The sequence below is a fragment of the Orcinus orca genome, chromosome 3, assembly GCF_937001465.1.
Source record: "Orcinus orca chromosome 3, mOrcOrc1.1, whole genome shotgun sequence".
In the NCBI taxonomy this organism is placed as follows: domain Eukaryota; kingdom Metazoa; phylum Chordata; class Mammalia; order Artiodactyla; family Delphinidae; genus Orcinus; species Orcinus orca.
The window spans coordinates 59,051,619-59,074,716 of record NC_064561.1 but is presented as its reverse complement, the minus strand read 5'-3'; the positions used below and the strand labels follow the sequence as shown (position 1 = coordinate 59,074,716).

Below are 23,098 nucleotides of genomic sequence, written 5' to 3'. Positions count from 1 at the left end.
CCCATTCTTCTGGTTTGTTGTGAGACCAAGAGAAATAGAGAGGGAGGGGAGAGGGAAAGGGAAATCGATTATTTACTAGGTTTGAATTCCTAACTAGTTATTTTGCCAAGTGGTACCCAAACTTCCTCTGGGATTTTTGTATGATCATAAAACTGGGGTTTCAGAGGGTAGACTGACTCATGTGGACAATGTGTTCTAAAAAATGGTGGGGGGTTGTTTATTGTATGAAGTATAGAGTTTTCCAACAAGTGCTGTGGTGATGGGGGAGGGGATGGCAGAAGGTGTGATATGGAGGGCAGGGCCTAGGTGGGGTCAGACTCCTAGATTCCAGGCGTCACCCTGCCTCTACTTCACAGGGTGATTTTCCAAGTCCTGCCTCCTCTGGGCCTCAGTTTCCCCTTCTGAAAGGCATGGACCTAGACCCATTTGTATTCAGAGCCCCAGTGACTGCTGCTGATGTTCAGTGGTCACCCCATGACGTGTCTGAGAAAGGCTAAAGTCCCAGCCCTGCTCCCTTCCCTTTGCCTAGGGTTGGCTCCCTCCAGGGCTGGATCTCGGGGAGCAGGTGCTGCTGGGAAGAGGCCACAAGGAGGCTAGTCTTCCAGGGCTCCTGAGCCAATGCCTCACCTCTACTCCCTGTTCCCATGGTTCTCTCTTCCTTCCTTAGCATCTAATGAAACCCACAAGCCAACGAGAGGGAGTGGTTCAGCACAGCTGCCTGTAAGAAGTGTGGTGACACGCCCTCGGGGAGAGGAGAGGTGGGTCCTGCCTGGGCCTCTTAGTTTTTGCCTCTCCCCAGGCACGGCCCTGAGGCCCTCCTCACTTTATCTCCAAAGTTCAGAGATTCAGTGATTTGTGACCTTGGGCACACAACTTCACTCCTTCAAGACAGTTTCCTTAGGTACAAAATGGGGATGCACAAACTTGTCTTTCCAGGCTGCTGGAAAGAGCTAAAACTTAGATACTGGATATGAGCTCATCTAATGCACACAGTAGGGCTCAATGAACGCCCCTTCCGTTTACATTCATGGCCAAGGGGCTCCTTCCTCCTGGGTCTGGAGAGTCCCTGCCTGCCCTGTGAGGCCAGGCTTAAAGGAAGGAGCAGCTAGGTGGGACCTGGGGAGGAGAGGTGGGCCTGGGACCCAGCCAGGCCCTTTATCCAAGCCTGTGCTCTGATTTAGAGCCTTCCTGCCTCCTGCTCCAGGGATGGGAGGGGCAGCAGACACTTAATCACATTCTCCCCAAAGGCCTCCCCATGTTGGCTGCTGGTAGGGCAATGCTATGAGTGTCTGAACTGGGACACTTCTGAGAGTGAAAGGAGCATGATTTGTAATGTATATGCTGGGCCCACTAGCAAATACTCGTTCAGTTCCACAAACCAACGCATATGATCACTCTAGCTAATAATTTCCCATCCTAGCTGCGGGCTCACTGTACCCTTACAACACTCTGGCCCCAACTGGCGGATGGCCCACTTTACAGACAGGAAACCGTTAATATTCCCAAGGTCATACTGCGGGTGGACAGGATCTAAGTCACAAACCATCACAACCATACAGTGGCACTTGCCCTGTCCCTCCTCCTCACCCCAAATTCCCTGTTTCACTTTCATCCCAAGGAAACAGGCCTGTTCGGCACCACTGCTGGCCCGGAAGGTCCATGAGCCTGACTCTGTCACTAGTGTCACTCGCTAGCTCTGTGACCTTGAGTGAGTGACTCAACCTCTCTGTGCTTTGGTTTCCTCTTCTGTAAAACAGGGATAATAACATCTTCTCCAGGTCACTGTGTTGAGAAAAATAAGACCTAGCCCAGGATCCACACTTTAGGTGCTCAGTAAGTATTGGTAGATTGGATGATTTAATAAATATCTGACTATCGGCTGTTCATTTGTTGGCAAGAGTGGACAACACACAGTGGGTCCATAAATGTTAACTGAGCTCTTATGATGTGCCAGGCTCTGTGCTAAATGTTTTCTATGCACAATCTTCCTGGATTCCTCACATCCTTATAAGGGAGGTAAGATTCTTGTCCCCACTTTCTAGACAGAGAATGGCAGCACAGGGAGTTTAAGTAACGTGGGCAGGGTCACAGAACAAAGAAGAGGTACAGAGATGCTGGAACCCAAGGCAGGGCTGTTACTGTCCATGTGCATGGCCTGCCTCCCTCATTGCCCAGCTAGGGAAAGGGAGGCCCAGAGAGGGCAGGTTACTTGCCCAAGGTCACGCAGGGGACGGTGGCGGAGGCCTGGAGACCTCTGAGGGTTTCCGTTGCGGACCCCCCTCCCCACGCGCTCGGGCCCCTCCAATCGGCAGCTCTGCGTGCAGGGGCGCGCATCCCCCTGCTGTCAGTCAGTCAGCCCGTCTGTCTACGCGGACGCAGCGGTGCACCCCTCCCCAGCCTAGGGCGCTGCGCAGGGAGAGGCAGCGCCCGGCAGCCCACGGACGGCAGCGCCTGCGCCCGCGGCTCCCCAGCCGGTGCGCGGGAGTCGCGGAGGACAGGGCGCGGCAGCCGGCCGGCGGCGAGATCTCTTGCTCCCTCGCTCGCTCTCTGCGCTCAGGAAAAGCCCAGCCGGGAAGCCCCAGAGACCCGCCCTCCAAGATGAAGAAGCTCCCGGGAGCTCACCTCAGCAAGGTAGGGCACGAGGGCAGGGGCGCACCTGAGGGAGGGGTGCGGAGGCCCGCCCCCTCTCGAGCCCCCTGGGAGGGTGGGAGAGGGCACCTGCAACCGGCTCAGGGCTCCGGAGGAGGCCGGCAGAGCTGGATTGCAGGGAGGGGAGGGGTCACAGCCTGCACGGGGTGGAGAGTGGCCTTCCCCTTCTGGGGATCCGGATGCAGTGTGATGGGGCCTGGGGTTCACTGGGCCAGGTCCTGCGAACAGGTGTCTCAAGCCACAGGAGGCACGAGGTAGGGGTGCTGGGGCCAGGCACCCGCCCCTCCCCAGTACCCGGGTCCATTTCCCCCAGGGGCTGATTTGGGGGGGTGGGAGATGTTAGAATAGCTGAGACAGCCTTGAGCAGGACTGGTCCGGGGTGGGGGCTTGGAGCAGGTCCTCACCTGTGCACTCTGTGCTGAAGCAGCCTCCGTGAGCCAGCAGCTGCGCCCTGGTTTCCTACCAGTGCTCCTGCCCTGCAGTGCCCACCTCCTGCTTCCTCCCCACCCCCTTCATTCTCCTGGCAGCTTTGGCTTCCCTGATAAGACCCCAGGCTGCCCCTCAGCAGGGCAAGAGGGAGGCAAAGACAAGCAGGGAGGAAATGGGAGACCCAAGGGCTGTGGAGGTGGGGTGGAAGCTGGCATGAGAGAGAAAGCCAAGTCTACGTGTTCCTGGAGCCCTGGGCCCAGACCTCAGCCCCGCCCCACCTTGTCCTGTGGGATTGGACCTGCCAGCCAAGTCACATGTATGTGGGGAGGGAGAGTCTCAGGGGAAGTTTTCTAGCTTTTGGCTTGAGAGTACCAGTCTTAGCCAAGGAGTCAGAACGCCTGGGTACTGTTTCTACAGATGCCGCTTACCCTGTGACTTGGGGCAAGTCTGTGTTCTAGCCTGGACCATCAGTGGTCCATCCCCAGCGTGCGGCACCAAAGCAGGCCCCACAGTCCTGGGGGGTGGATACTGCGAACTCCCAGCTGCTGGTGTGGTGGACGGTCCCCTCTCCCCCAAGACCCACCGCCACCATACACTCGTTCAAGCTCTCTGCCCTTGGGCAGCTGAGCGTGGAACCACTGCGATAAGTGGGTCCTTTTTGTTTCCTGACATAAGTGACTTGCTGGGGTCATTTGTGGGTCTTTTGGGCCTTCTTGAGTCCAGCCCCTGTTCTTTTCCATCCTACTCTCTCCTCCTTCCTCTCTCTTCTCACAAGAGCCCCCGCCCCTCACTGGCACAGGGCTACTCATTATGTAAATAGCCATGTTGTATGAAGCCTGATCTCAAGTAATCCTCCAACAATCCTGGTCCTAAGTCTTATTATCCCCAATTTATAGACAAGGAAACTGAGGGGTGCAGGTTACTGCTTTCCTGAAGGTGGGCTGAGCCACCTAGGGCCAGCAGGGTAGGGGTGGGACCCCTGGCCTCAGTGTCCCCTCCCTTGGTCTCCAGGAGAAGGGGGTCGGGGAGTGAGGGAGTGCCAGCTATGGCAGCGTTATTCAGAGATGAGCACGGGACTGAGGGTCAGGGGTCTGAGTCCTGGCTTTGCTCTGCCCTTAACTTGCTGTTTGACCTTGGGCTCGCCCCTTCTCCTCTGAAACTCACTTTCCTGATCTGCACAATAATGAAGTCAGACTCCAGATTCCTACTGTCTCTCTCATCCTGAAGGAGGTATGAAAGCCTTGGCTTGGGAAGTCGTACCTCTCTCAGCCCCAACACTGCTGGTGACCTACCTCTGTTGGCCCCTAAAAGAGGGGGTGTGGTCTGGCAAACTCAGATGTGTGTGCCTGTGTGACTCTGGGTGGAGAGTGGGGGGATCAGGGGTGGGAGCCTCACACCCAGGCAGAAGTGTGAAGCAACTCATCCAGCTCCCAGCCCTACCCCGCTGATCTTGTTGCTTTTCTCGGTCTCTCAGTTAGTTCTGTCCTCTCTGTGCCAGCCTCCTGGGATTTACCGCGTGGTGGGGTTGGAGGCTCCACGTGGGCTTTGGACTGGCTCAGCTTTGGAGGACCCCATCCCCTGTTCCTGCAGGAGCAGGCTTCCCTCCGATTGGGGGAGGAGGGGACGGAAGAGCTGGCAGCATCCTGCTCTTGGAACTCTTGTCACCATGGAAACAGAGAGCCAGGACTGCTCTGTGAACGTAGAAAGGGCAGCAACTTCTCAGGAGGGATCAGAGGAACCTCATTATCAGGGCCTCCTGCCAGCTGGCCTGAGGTGGGGGGGTCACAGGGTGACAGGTCTGCCTCCTCACCCAATACTAGGGGCCAGTGTCAACTGGCTGCTACCCCGTCCCTCTTGGAGTTCACCTGGGAGGGAGTGGTTCCAGAGGGCTGATGCTCACGCAGCTGGAGAGGAAGACTTGGGGAAAGGGGCACCCGAGGGAAGGGGTGGGTTTCATACAGATCGAGGAGCTGCTGCTATCCTCACCCCAGCATGTTTGAGGTCACAGCTAAAGAACCACCAGCAACATAATTGTTTCAACCCCTGGAGCCCAGTTACTTGAAAAGCAGCTTTTTCATGCTCTTCATCATTGTCAACATCACCCATAATCATGCCAGGCTGCCCCCATCACCACTGCCCCTCTGGCCAATAGCCAGCCTCAGGCGGGATCACCACCATGGCTGTCACTATCACTGAGAGCCCAATGCCGTTACCACATTTCTGCCACCTGAGCCCGTTGCCCTAACCGTGTCATTGCAGCCAGGCACCTCCAGTCCTGTGACACTCGGACTCTCCTTTCACCATCCTCATCCCAGCAAGGTTTCCTCTGTCACCTGATTTGTGTGTAGACACCTACTTGAGCTGGTGCCAGGAAGGGCAATTTTAGGGGATAAAGCAAATTGGGTAGTAGCTATTTGCTGAGTCCCTGTGCTGGGATCTGATCTGGTCCTCGACCACTGTGGTGAAGTCTCCTTGATGAATCTTGCCTCACAGATCATCAGAGCCAGAAGACTATTAGCTAAAGATTATCTAGACTTGTATTTCTGCCAAGTATATCCTGACATGCTAGCACCTTGAGACCCTTTTCTTGAGTAGAATTGGAGAATACTGTCTGTTCTAGTCTCTACTTGGAGAGCCACAGTGCATATTGGTCCATTAAAGGATCTGACAAGTCCTGCAGCAAAGCAACCTGTTTTACCTTGTGATAACCCAGCTTTCCCCAAACTTTTAAATTCAAGAATCCTTTGTTCCACCCAACATCTACAAACATTTCAAGTGATGTGTTTTTGGAATTAGTGATCTATCCAATCCCCTCAGTGTCCATATGGGGAAACCAAGGCTCAAAAGAGTCTTTCCTAAAGTTGCACAGTGAATTGGCATAGACCTGGGATGAGAATCGTGGTCTCCTGACGCCCAGTCCAGTGGAATCACTGTTTCCCCACGGTTGTTCCTCAGCAGGAAGCAGGAGGGTCCTTTCTCCTCTCTGAAAACCATGAACATTATTTGATAATGGGCCTTCTTTGCAGCTCCGTCCTCCTCTGCTATGGGGCATGGCTTTCAGAGGCAAGCAGAAAAGGTGTAGCTGCCCCTTTCTCCTGCCCCATTCCTGGAGTCACTTCTGGGAACTGCTGTCTGAATTTTAGATAGTCATCCTGGTAACGTTGGGCTTCCTTCCTGGCCCTAAGCCTGGACAGCTCATGGACACACTAACTCATCTCTCGGGCCAGGGTTCCAAGCACCTGGAGGAAGGCCTCTGTCGCCCAGCCCCAGCCTGAAGGGGAGAATGCCCAGTGGGCTTCCCTGCCCTCCTTAAATCACAGGAGGGGACTTTAGGGACAGCTGGTTGCCATTCCCCTCTGTGCGTGCATCCTTCCTCCAGAGACAGGGGCTGAGGCAGACTGGGGCTTCAGTAGCTTCTTCCTGCTTGTGAGCTAAAATTCACAGTCCTCAGTAGGCCTTCTTGAGCCACACAGCATAAATCTAAGCCCAGGGCAGCCCACATTCTCTCCATGCCCCGTCCTTTCTATGCTAAGGGGCCCCAATTCTTCCTCTTGTCCTCCTGTAACTGCCTTTCCTGAATACACTCCAATCTAGTCAGCTGCACATGCTCCAAACTGCCACTGTCTTTCTTAAAATATGGTGCCCAGAATGGAGTAGCAGAACCCCAGCACTGGGTGGTTGAAGACCTGGGCTCCAGCATCAGGAAGCTCTGGGCCGGAAACCTAGTTCTCCCACTAGCCAGCCTTGCAAAAACTGTGGGTGTGTCATCATACCTCTTTGAGCCTCAGTTTCCCTCAGATGAGTACTTAGCTCATAGAGTTGTTCTGAGAATGAAATCAGGTAATGTGAGTGAAATGTTTAGTGCAGCGAGTGCGTGGTAAGTGCTCACATATGGTGACTGTTATTAAGATCGTCATCGTCGTCGTCATCAAAATAGGACCATCCCTTCATTGGACCCCTGTGTTAGCCAAACTAAGATCAAGGTGGCTTTCTTAGTGCCTGAGCCACCCTGCTAGTCTCAAAAGTCCGTAGTCCCCCGAAACCCCAAGGAGCTCCTGCCTACTAACCTGTCAGCCCAGGTGAGAGCGGTTGATTATCTGAACCAATAGAGTTCTTGGCACTTAGCCCTGTTTGATTCCATATTCTTATTTTGGGGGTTCCAGTTCAACCTGGCCTCACCTTCTCCCTCACCCCTTTGGTCTCTCTTACTGGCAGCCCATCACCCCAGACCTGCTGATGACCCCCAGTGACCAGGGCAATGTAGACCTGGACGTGGACTTTGCCGCAGACCGGGGGAACTGGACAGGCAAGCTGGACTTCCTGCTGTCCTGCATCGGCTACTGTGTAGGCCTGGGGAACGTCTGGCGTTTCCCCTATCGAGCCTACACCAACGGAGGAGGTATGGGCCTGATGCCTGCATGAGGGGCATCTAGTCCGATGGGCCAAGGCTCAGGGTGGAGTGAGGTGTTAAGTGGCCTTGGCCACTGTCTCCTATGTGACCTTGGGCTGAATTAGTTGAAAGCGGTGACCTGGGGCTGGAAGGGGGAGCTCACCCTGCCGTGTCCCTTTTCCTCTCCCAGTCCCCTCCTTCCTGTCTCATCCCCAGCATGGATACACACTCGGTTCTCTTGACAAGCCCTGGCGCTTCCTGGGCCGTGAGTGATGGGCAGAGGGGGCTGCCTCTACTTGGTGAGGAAGGGCTGTGTGTGCCTGGCAGTGATCACTGTGCTCTGTCTTCTCCTCGACACTCCTCTCCCACCTCACCCCCTCCGGAACCTCGCTCCTTCGATCAGTCATTCCTGCTCTTGAATCCTCGATCTAGCCTCCTCTCTTGTTCCTTCCATTCACGCTGCAAACCCAGCATCTCTTTCATCTTAAACAAATTCTCTGTCCCTGCCTCTCCATCAAGTGGCTGTTCTAAGTCTCATTAACAATAGCTGGGGTTAGCACTCACCCTCCGCCAGGCCCCAGGCTCAGTGCTCTCCAGGCCTGTCTCATTTAACCCTGATGACAACCACCTGGGTGGGCACCGTCTTGATGAGGCCGCGGTGCTTGGAGAGGCCAAGTTCCTTGCCCAAGGTCACACGATGGGGATCCAACATTCCACCCCAGGGCTATCGTCTCCAGAGCCAATGTGCTCCCACCAGCACTGTGTCTCCTCCCAACTCTACCAAACTCCTTAAAGAAGCGCATATTGGCAGAGCGACAGAAATCCAAGTAGAACTAGATGAAGCAAGGACGAGATGCACTGGGATGACTGGGAAGTGTGGGACGAGTGCCGACCTCCAAAGCTCCAGGAACTCAGGGATGTCCATAGTTGTCTCTGTCCTCCCTCTCCCTGGTTCTGATGCTTCTTCCCTCTCTGTGTGCTGACCTCCTTTTTCCCTGGACCAGGCTTCCTCCTTACAGGTGGGTCGGGGGTGGCCACAGACAGCTCTGGAATGACTTCCTTCCCAGCACTGCTCTCTCTGAATGAATCTATATAGAATTGCAGGGAAGGTATCTAATTGGCCTGCCTTGGGATATGTGCCCAGGAAGGGGTGGGCAGGGGTTGGCTGGTGTAACTGGCAGCACTTCCAGAGCCATATGGTGGTGGGCAGTCCTGTAAAGGAGCTGGCTGCTGACATGAGAAGAAAAGGGGAAGGGATGCTGGGCACACGGGACCGCAGGAGGCAGCCACAAGCCTCGGAGGTGGCGCTGGGGAGAGGGGAGGGGCAGTAGACTGGAGCCTTGTTCTGCAGGGCATCGATTTCTGTACTGAGGGGTTTGTACTTCCTCTGGCGGGGAAGGCACTTATTCATTCACTCATTTGTTCATTCATTCACTCAATGTCTGCTCTGAGCCCAGTCCTGGCCTGGGCGCTGGGGCTACAGAGGTGAGTAAATACCGCCCCCCCGCCCCCCCCCCACCCCGACCCCTTGGCCCTCAGTGATCTCCTAGCATAAGAGAAGACAGTCTTGTAGTGCCCAGCCCTAATCCACGTGAGAAGTGGTGGTGTCTGCCAGTCAGGGGAGGGGTGGGGCGGGGCTAGAGCTGGGCTTTAGGGGAGCCCAGCCCCAGACCCTCCCCACCCTCCCTTCTCCTCCTCGCAGGCGCCTTCCTTGTGCCCTACTTCCTCATGCTGGCCATCTGCGGCATCCCCCTCTTCTTCCTTGAGCTCTCTCTGGGCCAGTTCTCCAGCCTGGGACCCCTGGCTGTCTGGAAAATCAGCCCCCTCTTCAAAGGTGAGGCTTCAGTGGGGTGCTCTGAGCCTGAGGGAGGCGGGGAGGTTCCCGCCACAACCTGTAGGCAGAGAGGGAGGTGAAACCCAGAAAGGGGACGGCTTCCTCGGCCTGAAGGCCGCCCGCTCCCCCGCCCAGGTGCCGGCGCGGCCATGCTGCTCATCGTGGGCCTGGTGGCCATCTACTACAACATGATCATCGCCTACGTCCTCTTCTACCTCTTCGCCTCCCTCACCAGCAACCTGCCCTGGGAGCACTGTGGCAACTGGTGGAACACGGACCTCTGCCTCGAGCACAGAGGCTCCAAGGACGGCAACGGGGCCCTGCCCCTCAACCTCACCAGCACCGTCAGCCCCAGCGAGGAGTACTGGAGGTCAGGCCCCCGCCGGCCCAGCAACGGTCAGGGAGGGACAGAAGGCATCAGTGTGCCCGTGTCCCCAAGGGGCTCAGCATATGCACCTCAGAGGCCAAGCTCAGGTGCTCGTGTTAGGTGGACTCTGGGTTCTAATCCCAGCTCTTCACCTGGCCAGCTGTGTGACCGTGAACAGTTTCTTTTGCTTTATCTTGGAAGTGGGTGTGCTAATAGTATTGGAAGGTTACTGTGAGGATTCAAGGAAAGAAAGCTTATAAATTGTGCTGCCCAGCCTGGTGGACTGTGAGTGCCCAGTAAGTGCTAGCTGATGGCAATGACGCCGACGGTAACAGTACTCGTCAACTTTTGCAGCCTCAGTTTCCTCCTCTGCTCAAGGGGGTAATAAGAGTCCCTGCTTCATAGGATGGTATCAGTCAGTCACTCGCTCATTCGTTCTTTCAGTCTGTATTTATTGAGTACCGACTGTACTAGTGGGTAAGGCACTTAGCAGAGGCCATGATCCTACAGGACCATCTCAGGTTAGTCTAACAGGAGAAAGACGACTGTAGGAGAGAGTAAGGGGTTGCTATGCGAATTATGCAGGTAATGCAGGTAAAACCCTTAACACAGTGCCCGGCACATTGCAAGCCCCTGTGAATGGTGGGTATCAAAAGGGCATCGCTGCCCATTCGCCTGTCCCAAAGTCCCACTTTATAGCTGAGAAAACAAGGCCCAGAGGCTTGCTCAGTACTTACTGGCAGAGGCAGTACTGGAACCAAGGCCTCCTGATCCCTGATCTTGTTCTGGAACATTCCAGAGTAGCCTTGTTCCTAGGTAGGGACCATTGGTTAACCAGAGGACACGGACCAGATACCCCCAACCCTTTACCTAGTAGCAAAAGGCTACTCTTAGGAATCTTCCCCCAAATGAGCCGCATGTCTTGAAATGTTTTAATCTCCAACCCACACATATTACATGGTCCATCCGTTTATCCATTTAAAGTCCATCCAAAGTGTCTGCACCTGCTGGGGAGTATGTCTGACCAGTGGGGAAGGGCTTGGGTCTGCAGCTAAAAGCCAAAGAACATGACATGGTCACTGGCAGCGGTCAGGGGTCTCCATGGCAACGCCACGGCCCACTGCATCAGTTGCGGGGAGCAGGCAGGAAGCCGATTGGCACTCTCACAGGGCTGAAGGGAGCTGAGTGAGTGGAGGGACTTTACAGAGGGGATCCACATGGAAAGGTGAGGCACCAGCAAGAGGGACAGCCGTACCACCCCTGAGGCAAGGAGGCAGTGTTACCGGAACCAGGGAAAATTTGAAGCCTTGGAAGAAGGGCTGCCCAACAAAAGCTGTGCTATAGAAGAAGGCAGTCACAGCCAGACCCTCTGATGGTGTGCGTGCATGTATGCGTGTACGTGTGTACACATGTGTGTGCAAATACCCCAACCCATCATCCAGTCTCCTGCTGTTGCCTCCCATTAGCCAGACCCAGATGGAAATGGAAGAGGAAAGCAGCCTGCGTGATGGGGTCTGTAGAGGCCCACCTCGTGGCTGCTGAGCTGGTCAGAGAAGGATGGAGAGGAATCAAATAGAAAAAAGCCAGGATAGTCTCGCAGGCCGGCCACAGCTTTACTCCGTGTCTGTGGAATGTGGTAGGGTCACCAGAGGACATTCAGACCTTGTCTCCCACAGCCGCTACGTCCTCCACATCCAAGGCAGCCGGGGCATCGGAAGTCCTGGGCAGATCCGCTGGAACCTCTGCCTTTGCCTGCTGCTTGCCTGGGTCGTCGTGTTCCTCTGTATCCTCAAGGGTGTGAAGTCCTCAGGCAAGGTGAAGCGGGGAGGCCCCGGAGGCTTGAGAGGCTGGGAAGGGTGAGGTCTTCCTGAGGAGGCAGGGTGTGGACTGAGCCTGAGAGGATGGATGGACTTCAACTGGGAAGAGGGGGAGGGAGAGTGCATTGAGACTGGGGGAGGGAGGCACTGCCTGAAGAAAGATGTGGGGGTGAGCCTGGATGGTGGCTAGGCTGGCTCGCTAGACTAGAAACACGCCAAGAGCGGGACCTATCTGTTATTCAAGCTTCTTTCCTAACCTAGTGCTTGGCGCTTTGAAGAACCTCAGCAAGTGTTCATTGAGTGCTTGGAGGGTGGGTATGAGTGACGGCTCTTTGAAATGCAAGCACTAGAACACCCAGTTGTCACACTCAATTGGAAAGTCTAGAGGGTCTGCTTCAGGCATGGCTGGATCTAGAGGTTCAGTTGGAGTTATCAGGAATGTCGTTCTCTTGGTGTCTCAGCAGTACTTTCCTCCAGATTGGCTTCCTTCTCAGGCTACGTTTTTCATGAGGTTGCCCCTAGCAGCTCTAGGCTTACATCTTACCTGCTTAGTATTCTCCCTTGTCCCAAGTTTCAAAAATCCTAGAACTGAGTCTCACTGGATACATAGGTCTGATACCCATCCCTGAACCAGTCACCGTGGGCAGAAGGGTGGAGTGTTCAGCTTGGCTGGGGCTGGGAATGGAGTCAGCGCCAGGTGGGAAAGTCAGGCGACTGGTATCTGAAGAAGGCCAGCTAGATGCTGGGAAGACAAAGCCGCAGATGCCCGTTTTAGGTAATAAAGGGAAGGAAGGACCATAAAGCTGTTTCAGAAGGACTTGGAAACCTTCTGAGCGGTTTAATCAATCATTTATAAATTAGAACTTGTCCCTCTGCAAAGGGCTGGGAGACGTTGTCCACGAGGAAGAGAACCACTAAAAGAAAGATTAGAAAGAGTGTAGAGACCGTTAGAAAGCCAGGAGAGGTCATCGTGGTGCAAGCCGAGGCAGCGAGGGGCTGGAGACTTGATAGTGTTTGCTGAGGGCAAGGCTGGAGGTTTGGGAACAGGCACAGACGGGGCAGAGGGGAGTTTGGGCATGTCCAGCGTCTGATGACCACGCAGGCTGGGTTTGCAGGGGGCCTGGATCAGGGTGCAGTGGAGCTAGAGAGAGTGGACGGTTGGGAACAGCCTTGGAAAGCAGTGATGTGTGGAGGGAGTGAGGGACTGCTCCCAGCTTAGGCTGCATAGGTGAGTTAGTAAGATGGGGATTTATTTATTTATTTATTTTGCGGTACGTGGGCCTCTCACTGCTGTGGCCTCTCCCATTGCGGAGCACAAGCTCTGGACACGCAGGCTCAGTGGCCATGGCTCACGGGCCCAGCCGCTCCGCGGCATGTGGGATCTTCCCGGACCGGGGCACGAACCCGTGTCCCCTGCATCGGCAGGCGGACTCTCAACCACTGCGCCACCAGGGAAGCCCAGATGGGGATTTCTGAGAGGAGCAAAGGAGAGAGAAGGTCAACCCCCTTACTGTCTCTCAGGTGGTGTATTTCACGGCCACGTTCCCCTACCTCATCCTGCTCATGCTGCTGGTCCGTGGAGTCACCCTCCCAGGGGCCTGGAAGGGCATCCAGTTCTATCTCACCCCTCAGTTCCACCACCTGTTGTCTTCCAAGGTGAGGCCCTCAAAGCCTGCGTGCAGAGGGAAGAGTCAGGCTGGGGAGAGGAAAGAGGGCTCCCTGGGAAAAGAGGGGGTGGGGGGAAGAATCTTCCACATGGGGAGCCCCGTGTACCAGGCGCTGTGCTTGGCACTTTCCTTGATTATTATTCACAATCCTATGCAGTAGGCATTATTCTCTCATTTTACAGATGAAGAAGCTGAGGCGCAAAAGTGTTGGTGATACGCTTAAGGTCACACGACTAGGGAGTGGCAGAGTTAGGATTTCCACCCTGATCTGTCTGACTCCAAACCCCAAGGAGGGCACTGTAATAATAATAGAAACAGCAACGGTCCTGACACCTAACGTTTCTTATGTGTTGGATGACTGTGCCTGACCCTGCTCTAGCACTTTGCATGTACGTAGTTACAGAATCCTTACCACCACCCTACGAGGGAGGTCCTGTTCCTATCCCCTCAGCACAGACGAGGGCCCTGAGGCCTGGAGAGGTGATGTGGCCTGGCCAGGTTACACAGATAAAAAATGGTAGAGCTGGGATTCCAATTCAGGTCCCTCCAACTCTAGGGAGGAAGTAAAGGGGTTCCAGGGGCTTATTGTCAGTAGGCATCTACTGAAAATTTACACGAGGCACTACTTCCTTCAAAACCGGACCAAGCTTAGAGAGTATCTCCTAGATCCTGGATGGGGAAACTGAGGCCCAGAGAGGGGAAGGGATTTGCCCAGGTCCTGCAGTGTAAGTGTTGGAGCAGGGCTTACTTCCTGCCGGTGTCACTCGTGAGCCAGGCTCTTCACCACAGCATCCCTGGACCTGTCGACTGGCTCTTGCCTCACCTCCTTCCTCCTCTGGACACCCTGGTGTGCCAGCCCCTTCTCTCTGCCCTCCATCTGCATCCTTTCCTGCCACAGGTGTGGATCGAAGCTGCTCTTCAGATCTTCTACTCCCTGGGTGTGGGCTTCGGGGGGCTCCTCACCTTTGCGTCCTACAACACGTTTCACCAGAACATCTATAGGTCAGGGCTGCCTCCCAGATCCCAGGGGCTGGAGTGGGGAGGAGAGTGGCTGGCTGGGGAGGGCCTCGTGGGTGAAGGCGTGGCCCGCTCACCCTGGCCTGTGCCTGGACTTCTCCCGGCAGAGACACCTTCATCGTCACCCTGGGCAACGCCATCACCAGCATCCTGGCTGGCTTTGCCATCTTCTCCGTGCTGGGCTACATGTCTCAGGAGCTGGGTGTGCCTGTGGACCAAGTAGCCAAAGCAGGTGAGCAGGCTGCCCAGCCCTGGTGGGTGGAGGGTGTGTCGGGGACAGCTGGGCTGGGCAAGTTAACATACATGTGGCCCAGCAAGGTTGTGGATGGGTATGTTGTGTGCGTGTGCGTGCACACGAATGAATGTGTCTTAGCTGCTCTCTGGGTGTCCTAGAGCAAAGGGATGAATGTATAAATGAGTATGTGTCAACCTGTGTCTGGAGATAAGTGACTTTCTGTAGGAGATTGTCTTGTTTTGCCGCATCTTAGGAACTTGCCTTGCTTGTCCAGATGAGTCACAACCTGCGTGCAGATGGCTGTGCAAGTTAACTGAGGCTTTGAATGATGTGAATCAGTGTCTTGTGCCAATGGGAGTGTCTGGGTATGTGTGTTCATGGAACTGTTTGTGCAAATGATTGTGTACATAAGTGTATTCAAATGAGATTTTCTATTTGGTCTTGTGTTTTCTCGTGTACTCATTATTAATTCATTTATTTTATCAACCTGTGTTTATGGAGCACTGACAGTGTGCTGGCCTGTATCCTAAAAATTAAGAAAGCGTTGGAAATGTGCAGTGAGTGTACGTCTCTGGGTCTGGCTGAACCAAGTGTGCCCAAGTGGGTGTGAGCGACCATGTGCGTCTGAGTACGTATGTGGGACCCCCGCATTCCCCAGACTGCTGACGCCGTGTGCCCTTGGCCCAGGCCCTGGCCTGGCCTTTGTCGTCTATCCACAGGCCATGACCATGCTGCCTCTATCGCCTTTCTGGTCCTTCCTCTTCTTCTTCATGCTGCTGACTCTTGGCTTGGACAGCCAGGTGAGCTGCTCCACGCCAGTGGGTGCACCTTGTGGTGTGTGTGTGTGTCTCCGTGCGTGTGTATGTGTGTGTGATGTGTGTATCTCTATGTGTGTCTGTGTGAGATGCATGACTGTGTATGTCTTCATGTATTGTGTCTGTGTGTATGGCATGTGTGTGACGTGGATCTGTGTGATGTGTCTGTGTATATCTATGTGTGTACCTGTGTGTGTATGTGCGGCGTGTGTGTATCTGTGCCTGTGAGATGTGTATCTGTGTGTGTTTGTATGTGTGTGGGGGGGAAAGAACTCTGACCCCCCCCCCATTCTCCCCCCCCAGTTTGCCTTCCTGGAGACCATTGTGACAGCTGTTACAGATGAGTTCCCGTATTACCTGCGGCCCAAGAAGGCTGTGTTCTCAGGGCTCATCTGTGTGGCCATGTACCTGATGGGGCTGGTCCTCACCACGGATGTGAGTGGCACTGCGGGGTGGGCGGGCAGCTGGTGGGCAAGGCTGGGGCAGACACCTGCGGCACTGTCTGCGGCCAGGCCAAGCACTCCCTGAACTACCTGCTTCTTCCTCCTTGGGAGGAACCTGGTCCACCCCAGGCCCTCTCTCCCAGGGGCAGCTTGGCCTGTGACCCAGAGTCCTGACTTTGGAGTCTGAAAGACCTGGGTTCAAGCCTCGCTCCTGCATTTGCTAAGCGACCTCAGGACAAGTGGTTTCACCCCCCTGAGGCTGTTTTCCCGCTGATAAAATGGGGTCTACATCTAGGCTTGCTGTGAGACTCAAATCAGATGATGTGTATAAAGGGCTCGGGAGGCAGACAGCAGTCACGCTGTCATCGTCTTGCCCTCCCCGCCGGTCTGGCTGCTTCCTGCTCACTTCCTGCCTGGGGAAGGGGTGGCATCAGGGAGAGAGGCTGGGATAAGGGACCCCAGAGCTGCGACTTGTGTTCCAGGGGGGCATGTACTGGCTGGTCCTTCTGGACGACTACAGCGCCAGCTTCGGGCTAATGGTGGCGGTGATCACCACGTGCCTCGCTGTCACCCGGGTGTATGGTGAGAGGGGCCATGGGAGGTGGAGTCAGGCTCCCCACCGTGGGAGAGCGGGAGTCTACCCTGGAGCCCCCCTGCACTGGGTTCCTGGTCCCGAGGGCCAGGGTTTCCGGTGGGGGCAGCTGGAATGGAGGAGGGGCTGCTGGCGCTTGTGGGGCTGCGGGTGGGACCACGCTCTTCCCTCCCCTGTGCAGGCATCCAGAGGTTCTGCCGGGATATCCACATGATGCTGGGCTTCAAGCCGGGCCTCTACTTCAGGGCCTGCTGGCTGTTCCTGTCCCCGGCCACGCTCCTGGTAACCGGGGGTGGGAGGGAGGGCTGCTGGCTGGGGACTCAGGGCTGAGAGCAGGGCCCCTCTGGGCGTTCAGTCTGGTAGGACTGCCCTGGCCCACAGTGGGCCTCTGTCAGGGCTGAGAGGTGGGGCGGGCACCGGGATCCTGGTCTACTCCCCTCCCCCTTGATGCCCCCAGCTTTTGTAGCTGTGCTGAGGCTGGTCCTGCGTTTGGTTGGCAAAATGAGCGGGGCTTTCTCAGGCCTCAGAGCCTTAAGGCTGGGGTCAGAGCAGCTCAGGGGTAGGCCGTCTCAGGAGTTAGGGCGCCTCAGAGCTGGGCTGTCTCAGGTCTTGGCGTTGGGTCAGCTTGGGGCAGGGCTGTCTGAGGACTTGCAAAGGCTCCAAAGATGGACCATCTAGGTTCTGGTACAGCTTAGGACTGGGCTGTCTCAGAAACTGGGTGGTTCTGGGCTGAGCTATCTCAGGCTTTAAGGTAGCTCAGACCTGGGCTATCCCAAGCCCTGGGCCATGCCCGAGGCCCACGTTGATGCTGGGAGCCCCCCACCTGCAGGCCCTGCTGGTGTATAGCATCGTCAAGTACCAGCCCTCAGAATATGGTAGCTACCGCTTCCCAGCCTGGGCGGAGCTGCTGGGCATCCTGATGGGCCTGCTGTCCTGCCTCATGATCCCAGCCGGCATGCTGGTGGCTGTGCTTCGAGAGGAGGGCTCGCTCTGGGAGGTGAGTCTGCCCCACCCCTGCCTGCTCCCAGCCCCCTGACCTGTGGCCCTGCCCTGGGCCCAACCTCCAGAAGAGAAAACGTCTGCTCCAACACCTTTTCCAGAGCCTGCAGGATTCTTTTAACCGGGAAGAGCATTTTTTTCTAACCAGTAGCCTGGGCTATGAATCAGCTCAGATCTGCTTGGTCTGTGGCAGGCTCTGGGGCCAGAGTCCTATCCTGTGGCCCCTCCCACCACCTGGGGCCCCTGGCAAGGGAGGGGCACAGACCACGGATACTGGCCACTGCCCACGTGTCTTGGGGGAACCTGAAAGGGCAAGGGTCTTATCCAAGGTCCATGGTGAGTTGGGCAGGGGTCAGGACTTGAACTCAGGTTGCTAGCTTCCCTGTGGAACTCAGGGTCAGAGGCAACATTGAAGGACCCCAGGGGTGGGCTGTCACCCTCCTCCGGTGACGGGGAGCCCTGCCCATGGCCAGGGCTTTGTGGAGAGACCCAGAAAGCATACAGAGTGCAAGCTGTTTGGTATGGGATTCTGCAGGCTCGGAAGAGGGGAATAGGGACCCTTTGTGGGCCAGTGGACATGCTGGGTTGCTGTGCAGCTGCTGGAGATCCCGCCCCTCTCTGAGCCTCAGGTGCCCTCTGCACACTGAGCCCTCCACTTCTTTTTTTTTAAATTTTTTAATCTAATTTTATTTATTTTTTATAGAGCAGGTTCTTATTAGTTATCTATTTTATACCTATTAGCGTATATACGTCAATCCCAATCTCCCAATTCATCCCACTACCACCACCCCCCGCCCCCCACTTTCCCTCCTTGGTGTCCATACATTTGTTCTCTACATCCGTGTCTGAGCCCTCCACTTCTGAGGCCGTGGGTGTGGAGTCCTCTGGTGGCAAGAGGCTGTCATAGTGAGTGGAGCTGAGTGAGCCTGCCAGGGCCCAGAGACAGCCTTGGGACACACACACACACCATCAGAGGTGTGCTGGAGCCACTAGTACTGCTTCATGAGAGCTAATTGTTAAATATTCAGGAATACGCTGACCCAGTTGTTAAACCATTGAGAGCTTGAAATTGACAAGTGTGGGGATAATTACAACAGTGAGATTGGCTACAAATCAGGGCTCCTGTGCCCCTCCACCCCTCCCCAGCCTGCTAACCAGCTCACTACTGCCCACCCCCCTACCTCATATACCTCCACTGTTCCTTGGCTGTCCCTTGCCCCATCTTCCAGCTTCTGGAGGGAGGCTCAGAGCCCTTCCCTGGCAGAAGTGGGCTGTGGTCACACTGCGCAGATCACAGGGGAGTCCTGGAGTCCAGCCACTGCTCTGCCTCCAACTGCTGTATGACTTTGAGGCAAACCCCTTTCCTTTTCTGAACGTCAGGAGCCCCACCTGTGCTGCTAAAGGAAAATTGTCTCCTTGTTGAGAGCCAGGGTGTCTGCGAAGGGAAGGAGGAGGGCTCCAGCTCCCAGGAAGCTCATGGTTCCCAAGCCTTGCTTTGCCTCCCTCCTGTCCTGCCCACAGCGAGGCGGAGGGGACAGGTTGTTGGGGGATCGGAGAGCCCCACAGAGAAGTCATTGCCCCGCTCAGGGGTGCCACCTTCAGAGACCAAGCTTCCCAGCACTGACCCACTAGGATCGGAATCCTGGGTCTGCCACTTGCCAGCTTTGTGACCCTAAGCAAGTGAACGCACCTCTCTGAACCTTGCTTTCTCAGTCCTTAAAATTAGGACAGTGATCCTTACCTGTCAGGGGAGATACCGTGATCACAAAGGTGGTTCTGCAGTGCACGGCTCATCCATTGCACTCCGGATGTGCTGATCCCTGCGATTTCCCCAAACGTGGGAAACTCGACTGCAGAATTTGTAGCAGTGGGGGACTGCGTTTGTGCTTTCCCCTAAAAAAATAAAAAATAAAAAATAAGTATAGTGATAACTGCCCATACGGTTGCTGTGAGAAGAAAAAAAGCTCATCAATGAAGTCAGTACTGTGACAGGCAGAAAAGCAGGGTATTTTTAAAGTTCAGGATGGGGTCAAGACTGCCTGGGTTCAAATGCCACACCACCGCTTCCCACCGGTGTGACCTTGGCCAACTTAACTAATGTCTCTGAACCGTACTTCCAGACAGTATCTGTGGGCGGGGGGGGGGGGGGGCTGGAGGTAATAATAATACTCCTCTCATAGGGATAGTGTGAGGATTAAATAAGCCCATACTCAGCACAGAGCTGGGACCCGGTGAGTGCTCAGTTCTAAGCTGGGGGCTCCTCACCTCAAAATCAGGGGTGATTTTGCCCTCAGGGGACCCTTGGCAATGTCTGGAGACATTTTTGATTGTCCTGAGAGGGTGGGATTGGAGGGGGAATGCTACTGGCATCTAGAGGTCAGGGATCCTGCTACACAGGGTTCAATGTGCAGAACAGCTCCTAGGCCACGATGTCAGTGGTGCTCTCAGGTGGAGAAACCTTGGTTTAGGCACTAGTGTGCAGCTGGAAACAAATCTAAGTCCTTAAACTCAGGGAGCTTGTATTTTAATGCGGGAGACGGACAATAAACAAACAAACACATGAAGGCAGTGGTAAGTGCAATACTTAAAAACAAAACCAAACCTAACAAAGCCAGAGTACAGGAACAGAGAGTGATGGAGGACGGTATTCTGGCCAGGGTGACCAGGGGAGACCTCTCTGAGGAGGTGACAGAGACCTGACGAAATCGCCAAGGTGATTGGTTTAGATGTCTAAGGGGAGAGCATTCCAGGCAGAAGGACAGTCAGTGCAAAGGCCCTGAGGCAGGAGGGGCCGGCACGTTTGAGGTCAGCGAGACTGGATCAGAGGAGGTGGAGAGAGAGTGGCGGGAACCAAGATCACGAAGGTAGACAGGGGTCAGGACGTGGCGGCCATGAGAGCACTTTGGATTTCATTCCAAGTGAGATGACAAGCCTTTGGCAGGTTCCTGAGTGGTGGGGTAACGTTACTGTCAATGCATTTTAATGGGCATCACTGTGCTTTGCGTATAGAGCTGTGCTAGGCCCCACGCTAAGGGCATGGCACACATTATCTCCCTTGGAATCTACACCCAGTAGGCTCCACTTAATGTTGGTTGTCTCCCTTCATTGAAGAGTCTGGGGCTCTTCTCCCCGACAGGGCAGGCAGAGGGCTTTGGGAATCTGGTCTGAGGAAGACAGAACCCTAGAATGTCCAGGCTTAGTCATCACCTTAGCTCCCTCCTTCCATGGAAACTGGAGCTTGGAGAGGGAAAGGTCAGACATCTGAGTCAGACTGACCATGGCCACTCTGTCTCCATCTTCCCAGTGCATGGCTCTCTCCCCAAAGCTCCCAGCTCTTCAGGACTCAGCATTTAGGGGAGGGACCCAGAGTGGACTCCCGGACTGCCTGCCATGTAACCAGAACAACAGCCACCATTTACTGGGCCTTACTCTGTTCCCAGCACCCTGCTCAGCAGTGCCTTCCTAACCACCCTTTGAAGGCATCATGTTTCCCAAGTTACAGATGCTGGAAGCAGAGCTTAAATTCCATGCCCAAAGGCCACCCAACTTGTGAGTGGCAGAATCCTCCCCAGGCATGTGACTCACTCCCTTGGGGAGCGGCAGTGCCCCCGCCCTTTCCCCGGGTTGTTGCACAGACTAATCCAGGTGACGTGGTAAGTGTTTTGCCGGTGACCCTGGAAGCAGTCCCTGAGCCCTGGTTCTCAGCCCTGTGGTTGCTCTGCTGCAGCGGCTCCAGCAGGCCAGCCGGCCAGCCCTAGATTGGGGCCCGTCACTGGAGGAGAACCGGACAGGCATGTACGTGGCCACGCTGGCCGGGAGCCAGTCCCCCAAGCCACTGATGGTGCACATGCGCAAGTACGGGGGCATCACCAGCTTCGAGAACACAGCCATCGAGGTGGACCGAGAGATTGCAGAGGAGGAGGAATCCATGATGTGAGATGGGAAGCAGGCAGACAGGAGGCCCTGCCGGCTCCCAAGGGTTGCCACACACCCTCTGGGGTTCTGAGAGGCCTGAGGCTGCGGGAGGTTGCCATGGTGATGCCGGTCCCCAGAGCGAGTCCCTTTTTGTGGCCTCTGCCTCTCCTAAAACCTCTGTCTACTCCCAACGCACACGCACACGCACACGCAAACGCACACGCACACACTCAAAGCTGAAAATGAGCCAGCTCAGCCCTTACTTCACAGATGGACAGACTGAGGCCCAAGGTCACACGACAGAAGGGACTGGACCCCAGGCCTCCTGACTGGCCAGCTCCCTTTCTCATGTGGCAGCTGGGACCACCCTCTCATCTCTGTTCAGGGCCCAGTCCCTTCTCTTCTCTTGGGGAGCCTGCCCCATACACTTCAACGAATCAGATTCTTGAGCTGGGCAAGGACACTCAGGTTGTCTCGAGGCCCACGAGGCCCCGGGCATCAAGGGTTATCAAGTCAAGTGGGAGAAAGATCCCTGTGGGTTCACGTGTGCAGGCCAGGTTTCCTGAAGGAGGTGGGACCTGAGGGCCCTGGAGGATGGGCAAGTTTGGAGAGAGAGAGAGGAAGAGGACGGCAGGGTGAGGAGGGCCTCTGGCCAAGGCGTTGATCCAGCCAAGGTGTGGGGGTCAGAATATAGCCCCCTTCTCCTCCCCTGGGGCCAGGAGGTGGCCTAGGGAGAGACCAAGGGTGAGGGAGCGAGGAGAGCGGGAGAGTGGTGGGAGAAGCAGGTGTGACCGGCTTACAACAGGATTCAAGTGGGAATGCAGATTGTTGGAGAGGGTGAGCCAGGGACGCGGGCGGGCAGGGGATTTGCAGGATCATGTGCTTTCGATAGAATATCCTTCTGGCTCAGCGTGCAAGGTGGAATAGAGGGGATGGGGTAGAGGCGGGAAGCCTGCAGAGGAGGGACCAGAGGGGCTAGTGCCTGAGCTTGGGTATTAGGAGGGTGGAGGGAGGGAAAGAAGGAGGACCCCAGAGCTTCCCTCTCTGCACCCCATGCCCTCTAGTGTGGGGAGCCCTGGGCATGATTAGAACCGGGGAAGGGAGGGAGGTGCCTGACCTGCACTGTGGAGGTGGGAACGAGGGGCCCCTCTCTTCCCTTCTCCCTTGTCCTGGCGGCCCTCACTGTTTCCTCTAGCTCCAGGCACTGCTGGGGAATGGGCCTTGGCTGTGGACGACCAGGCCACTAAGAGCCTTGGGAGGTGGTCCACACATATGGCTGTCTGGTCCCAGTGCTGCCGACTCTGCCTCAGCACACGGGTCCCTGGGCACGGACACCCGAGTGGAGGCAGAGAGCAGAGGGCGGGCGGCACCCCAGGCCTGTAGCCAGAGACCTTGGCATCTTCAATCCCCAGGCTTGGGAGGGGCTGCCCTGGGGTCCCTCCTTCCCTGAGAGATGAGGGTGGGGTGAGAAAACGCCTGATCAGGTCCCTTGCACATGGCATCCTCCAGTGGGCAGGGTGGCCTGGTGCATCTGTGCCAACCCCTGTGCCCTCTCTGCTGGTGTTTCCCCAACCCATCTGTGTTCTGTTAATAAACACCAATGAAGTCATCTTCCTTACCCTGTCTCCTTACTGCTGAGAGCCACGAGGTGGACAGCACAGAACTTTCTGGTTCCCATCAGACAGAGAAGGGAACTGAGGCTCAGCTGCCTCCTTTCCTGGCCCACCTGGCTTCTGACCCTAGCTTTGCCATTTCTCCGTGGCAGTGGTCGGTGGGTGGGGCTTAGGAAGGATGATGAAGATGAGGAAGGCCCTTAAAGACCACCTAGTCTCCCATTATACATACGGACAAACCGAGGCCCACCGAGGGGAAGAGACCTGCTCAAGGTTACCCAGCAGAGACAGGCAAGAGCTGGGGACAAACCAGGGC

The 23,098-nt window shown here is 55.7% G+C and overlaps 1 protein-coding gene and 1 non-coding gene across 4 annotated transcripts; both read left to right on the top strand.

Annotated features, from left to right (window-relative positions):
- Window positions 1-1,795: 1,795 nt before the first annotated feature.
- On the top strand, window positions 1,796-22,778 carry SLC6A7 (solute carrier family 6 member 7). Of its 3 annotated transcripts, none has more exons than XM_033406760.2 (14): window positions 1,796-2,631; window positions 7,294-7,477; window positions 9,171-9,302; window positions 9,438-9,672; window positions 11,346-11,484; window positions 13,008-13,142; window positions 14,052-14,155; window positions 14,278-14,402; window positions 15,093-15,205; window positions 15,524-15,655; window positions 16,146-16,245; window positions 16,437-16,537; window positions 17,085-17,252; window positions 20,695-21,146. In XM_033406760.2, the coding sequence occupies exons 1-14, from the start codon at window positions 2,599-2,601 to the stop codon at window positions 21,010-21,012; spliced, it is 2,019 nt and encodes a 672-aa protein (XP_033262651.1). In that variant the 5' UTR covers window positions 1,796-2,598; the 3' UTR covers window positions 21,013-21,146. The 3 variants fall into 3 exon arrangements, with proteins under 3 accessions (XP_033262651.1, XP_004280403.1, XP_049563245.1); XM_004280355.3 differs by having other exon boundaries at window positions 2,030-2,631; window positions 20,982-22,778; XM_049707288.1 differs by lacking the exon at window positions 1,796-2,631 and adding an exon at window positions 7,659-8,953 and having other exon boundaries at window positions 7,339-7,477.
- Window positions 18,988-19,150, top strand: LOC117196820 (U1 spliceosomal RNA). The gene has a single exon (XR_004477207.1). It is a non-coding gene; the product is annotated as a U1 spliceosomal RNA (small nuclear RNA).
- Window positions 22,779-23,098: the final 320 nt, after the last annotated feature.

What these genes read in the sequence shown, in the direction of transcription:
- SLC6A7 (XM_033406760.2), top strand. Translation starts at nt 2,599, where the DNA reads ATGAAGAAGCTCCCGGGAGCTCACCTCAGCAAG. An exon ending in CCCAGCGAGGAGTACTGGAG is followed by an intron (nt 9,673 to 11,345) that starts GTCAGGCCCCCG and finishes TGTCTCCCACAG; the next exon opens with CCGCTACGTCCTCCACATCC. An exon ending in TTTCACCAGAACATCTATAG is followed by an intron (nt 14,156 to 14,277) that starts GTCAGGGCTGCC and finishes TTCTCCCGGCAG; the next exon opens with AGACACCTTCATCGTCACCC.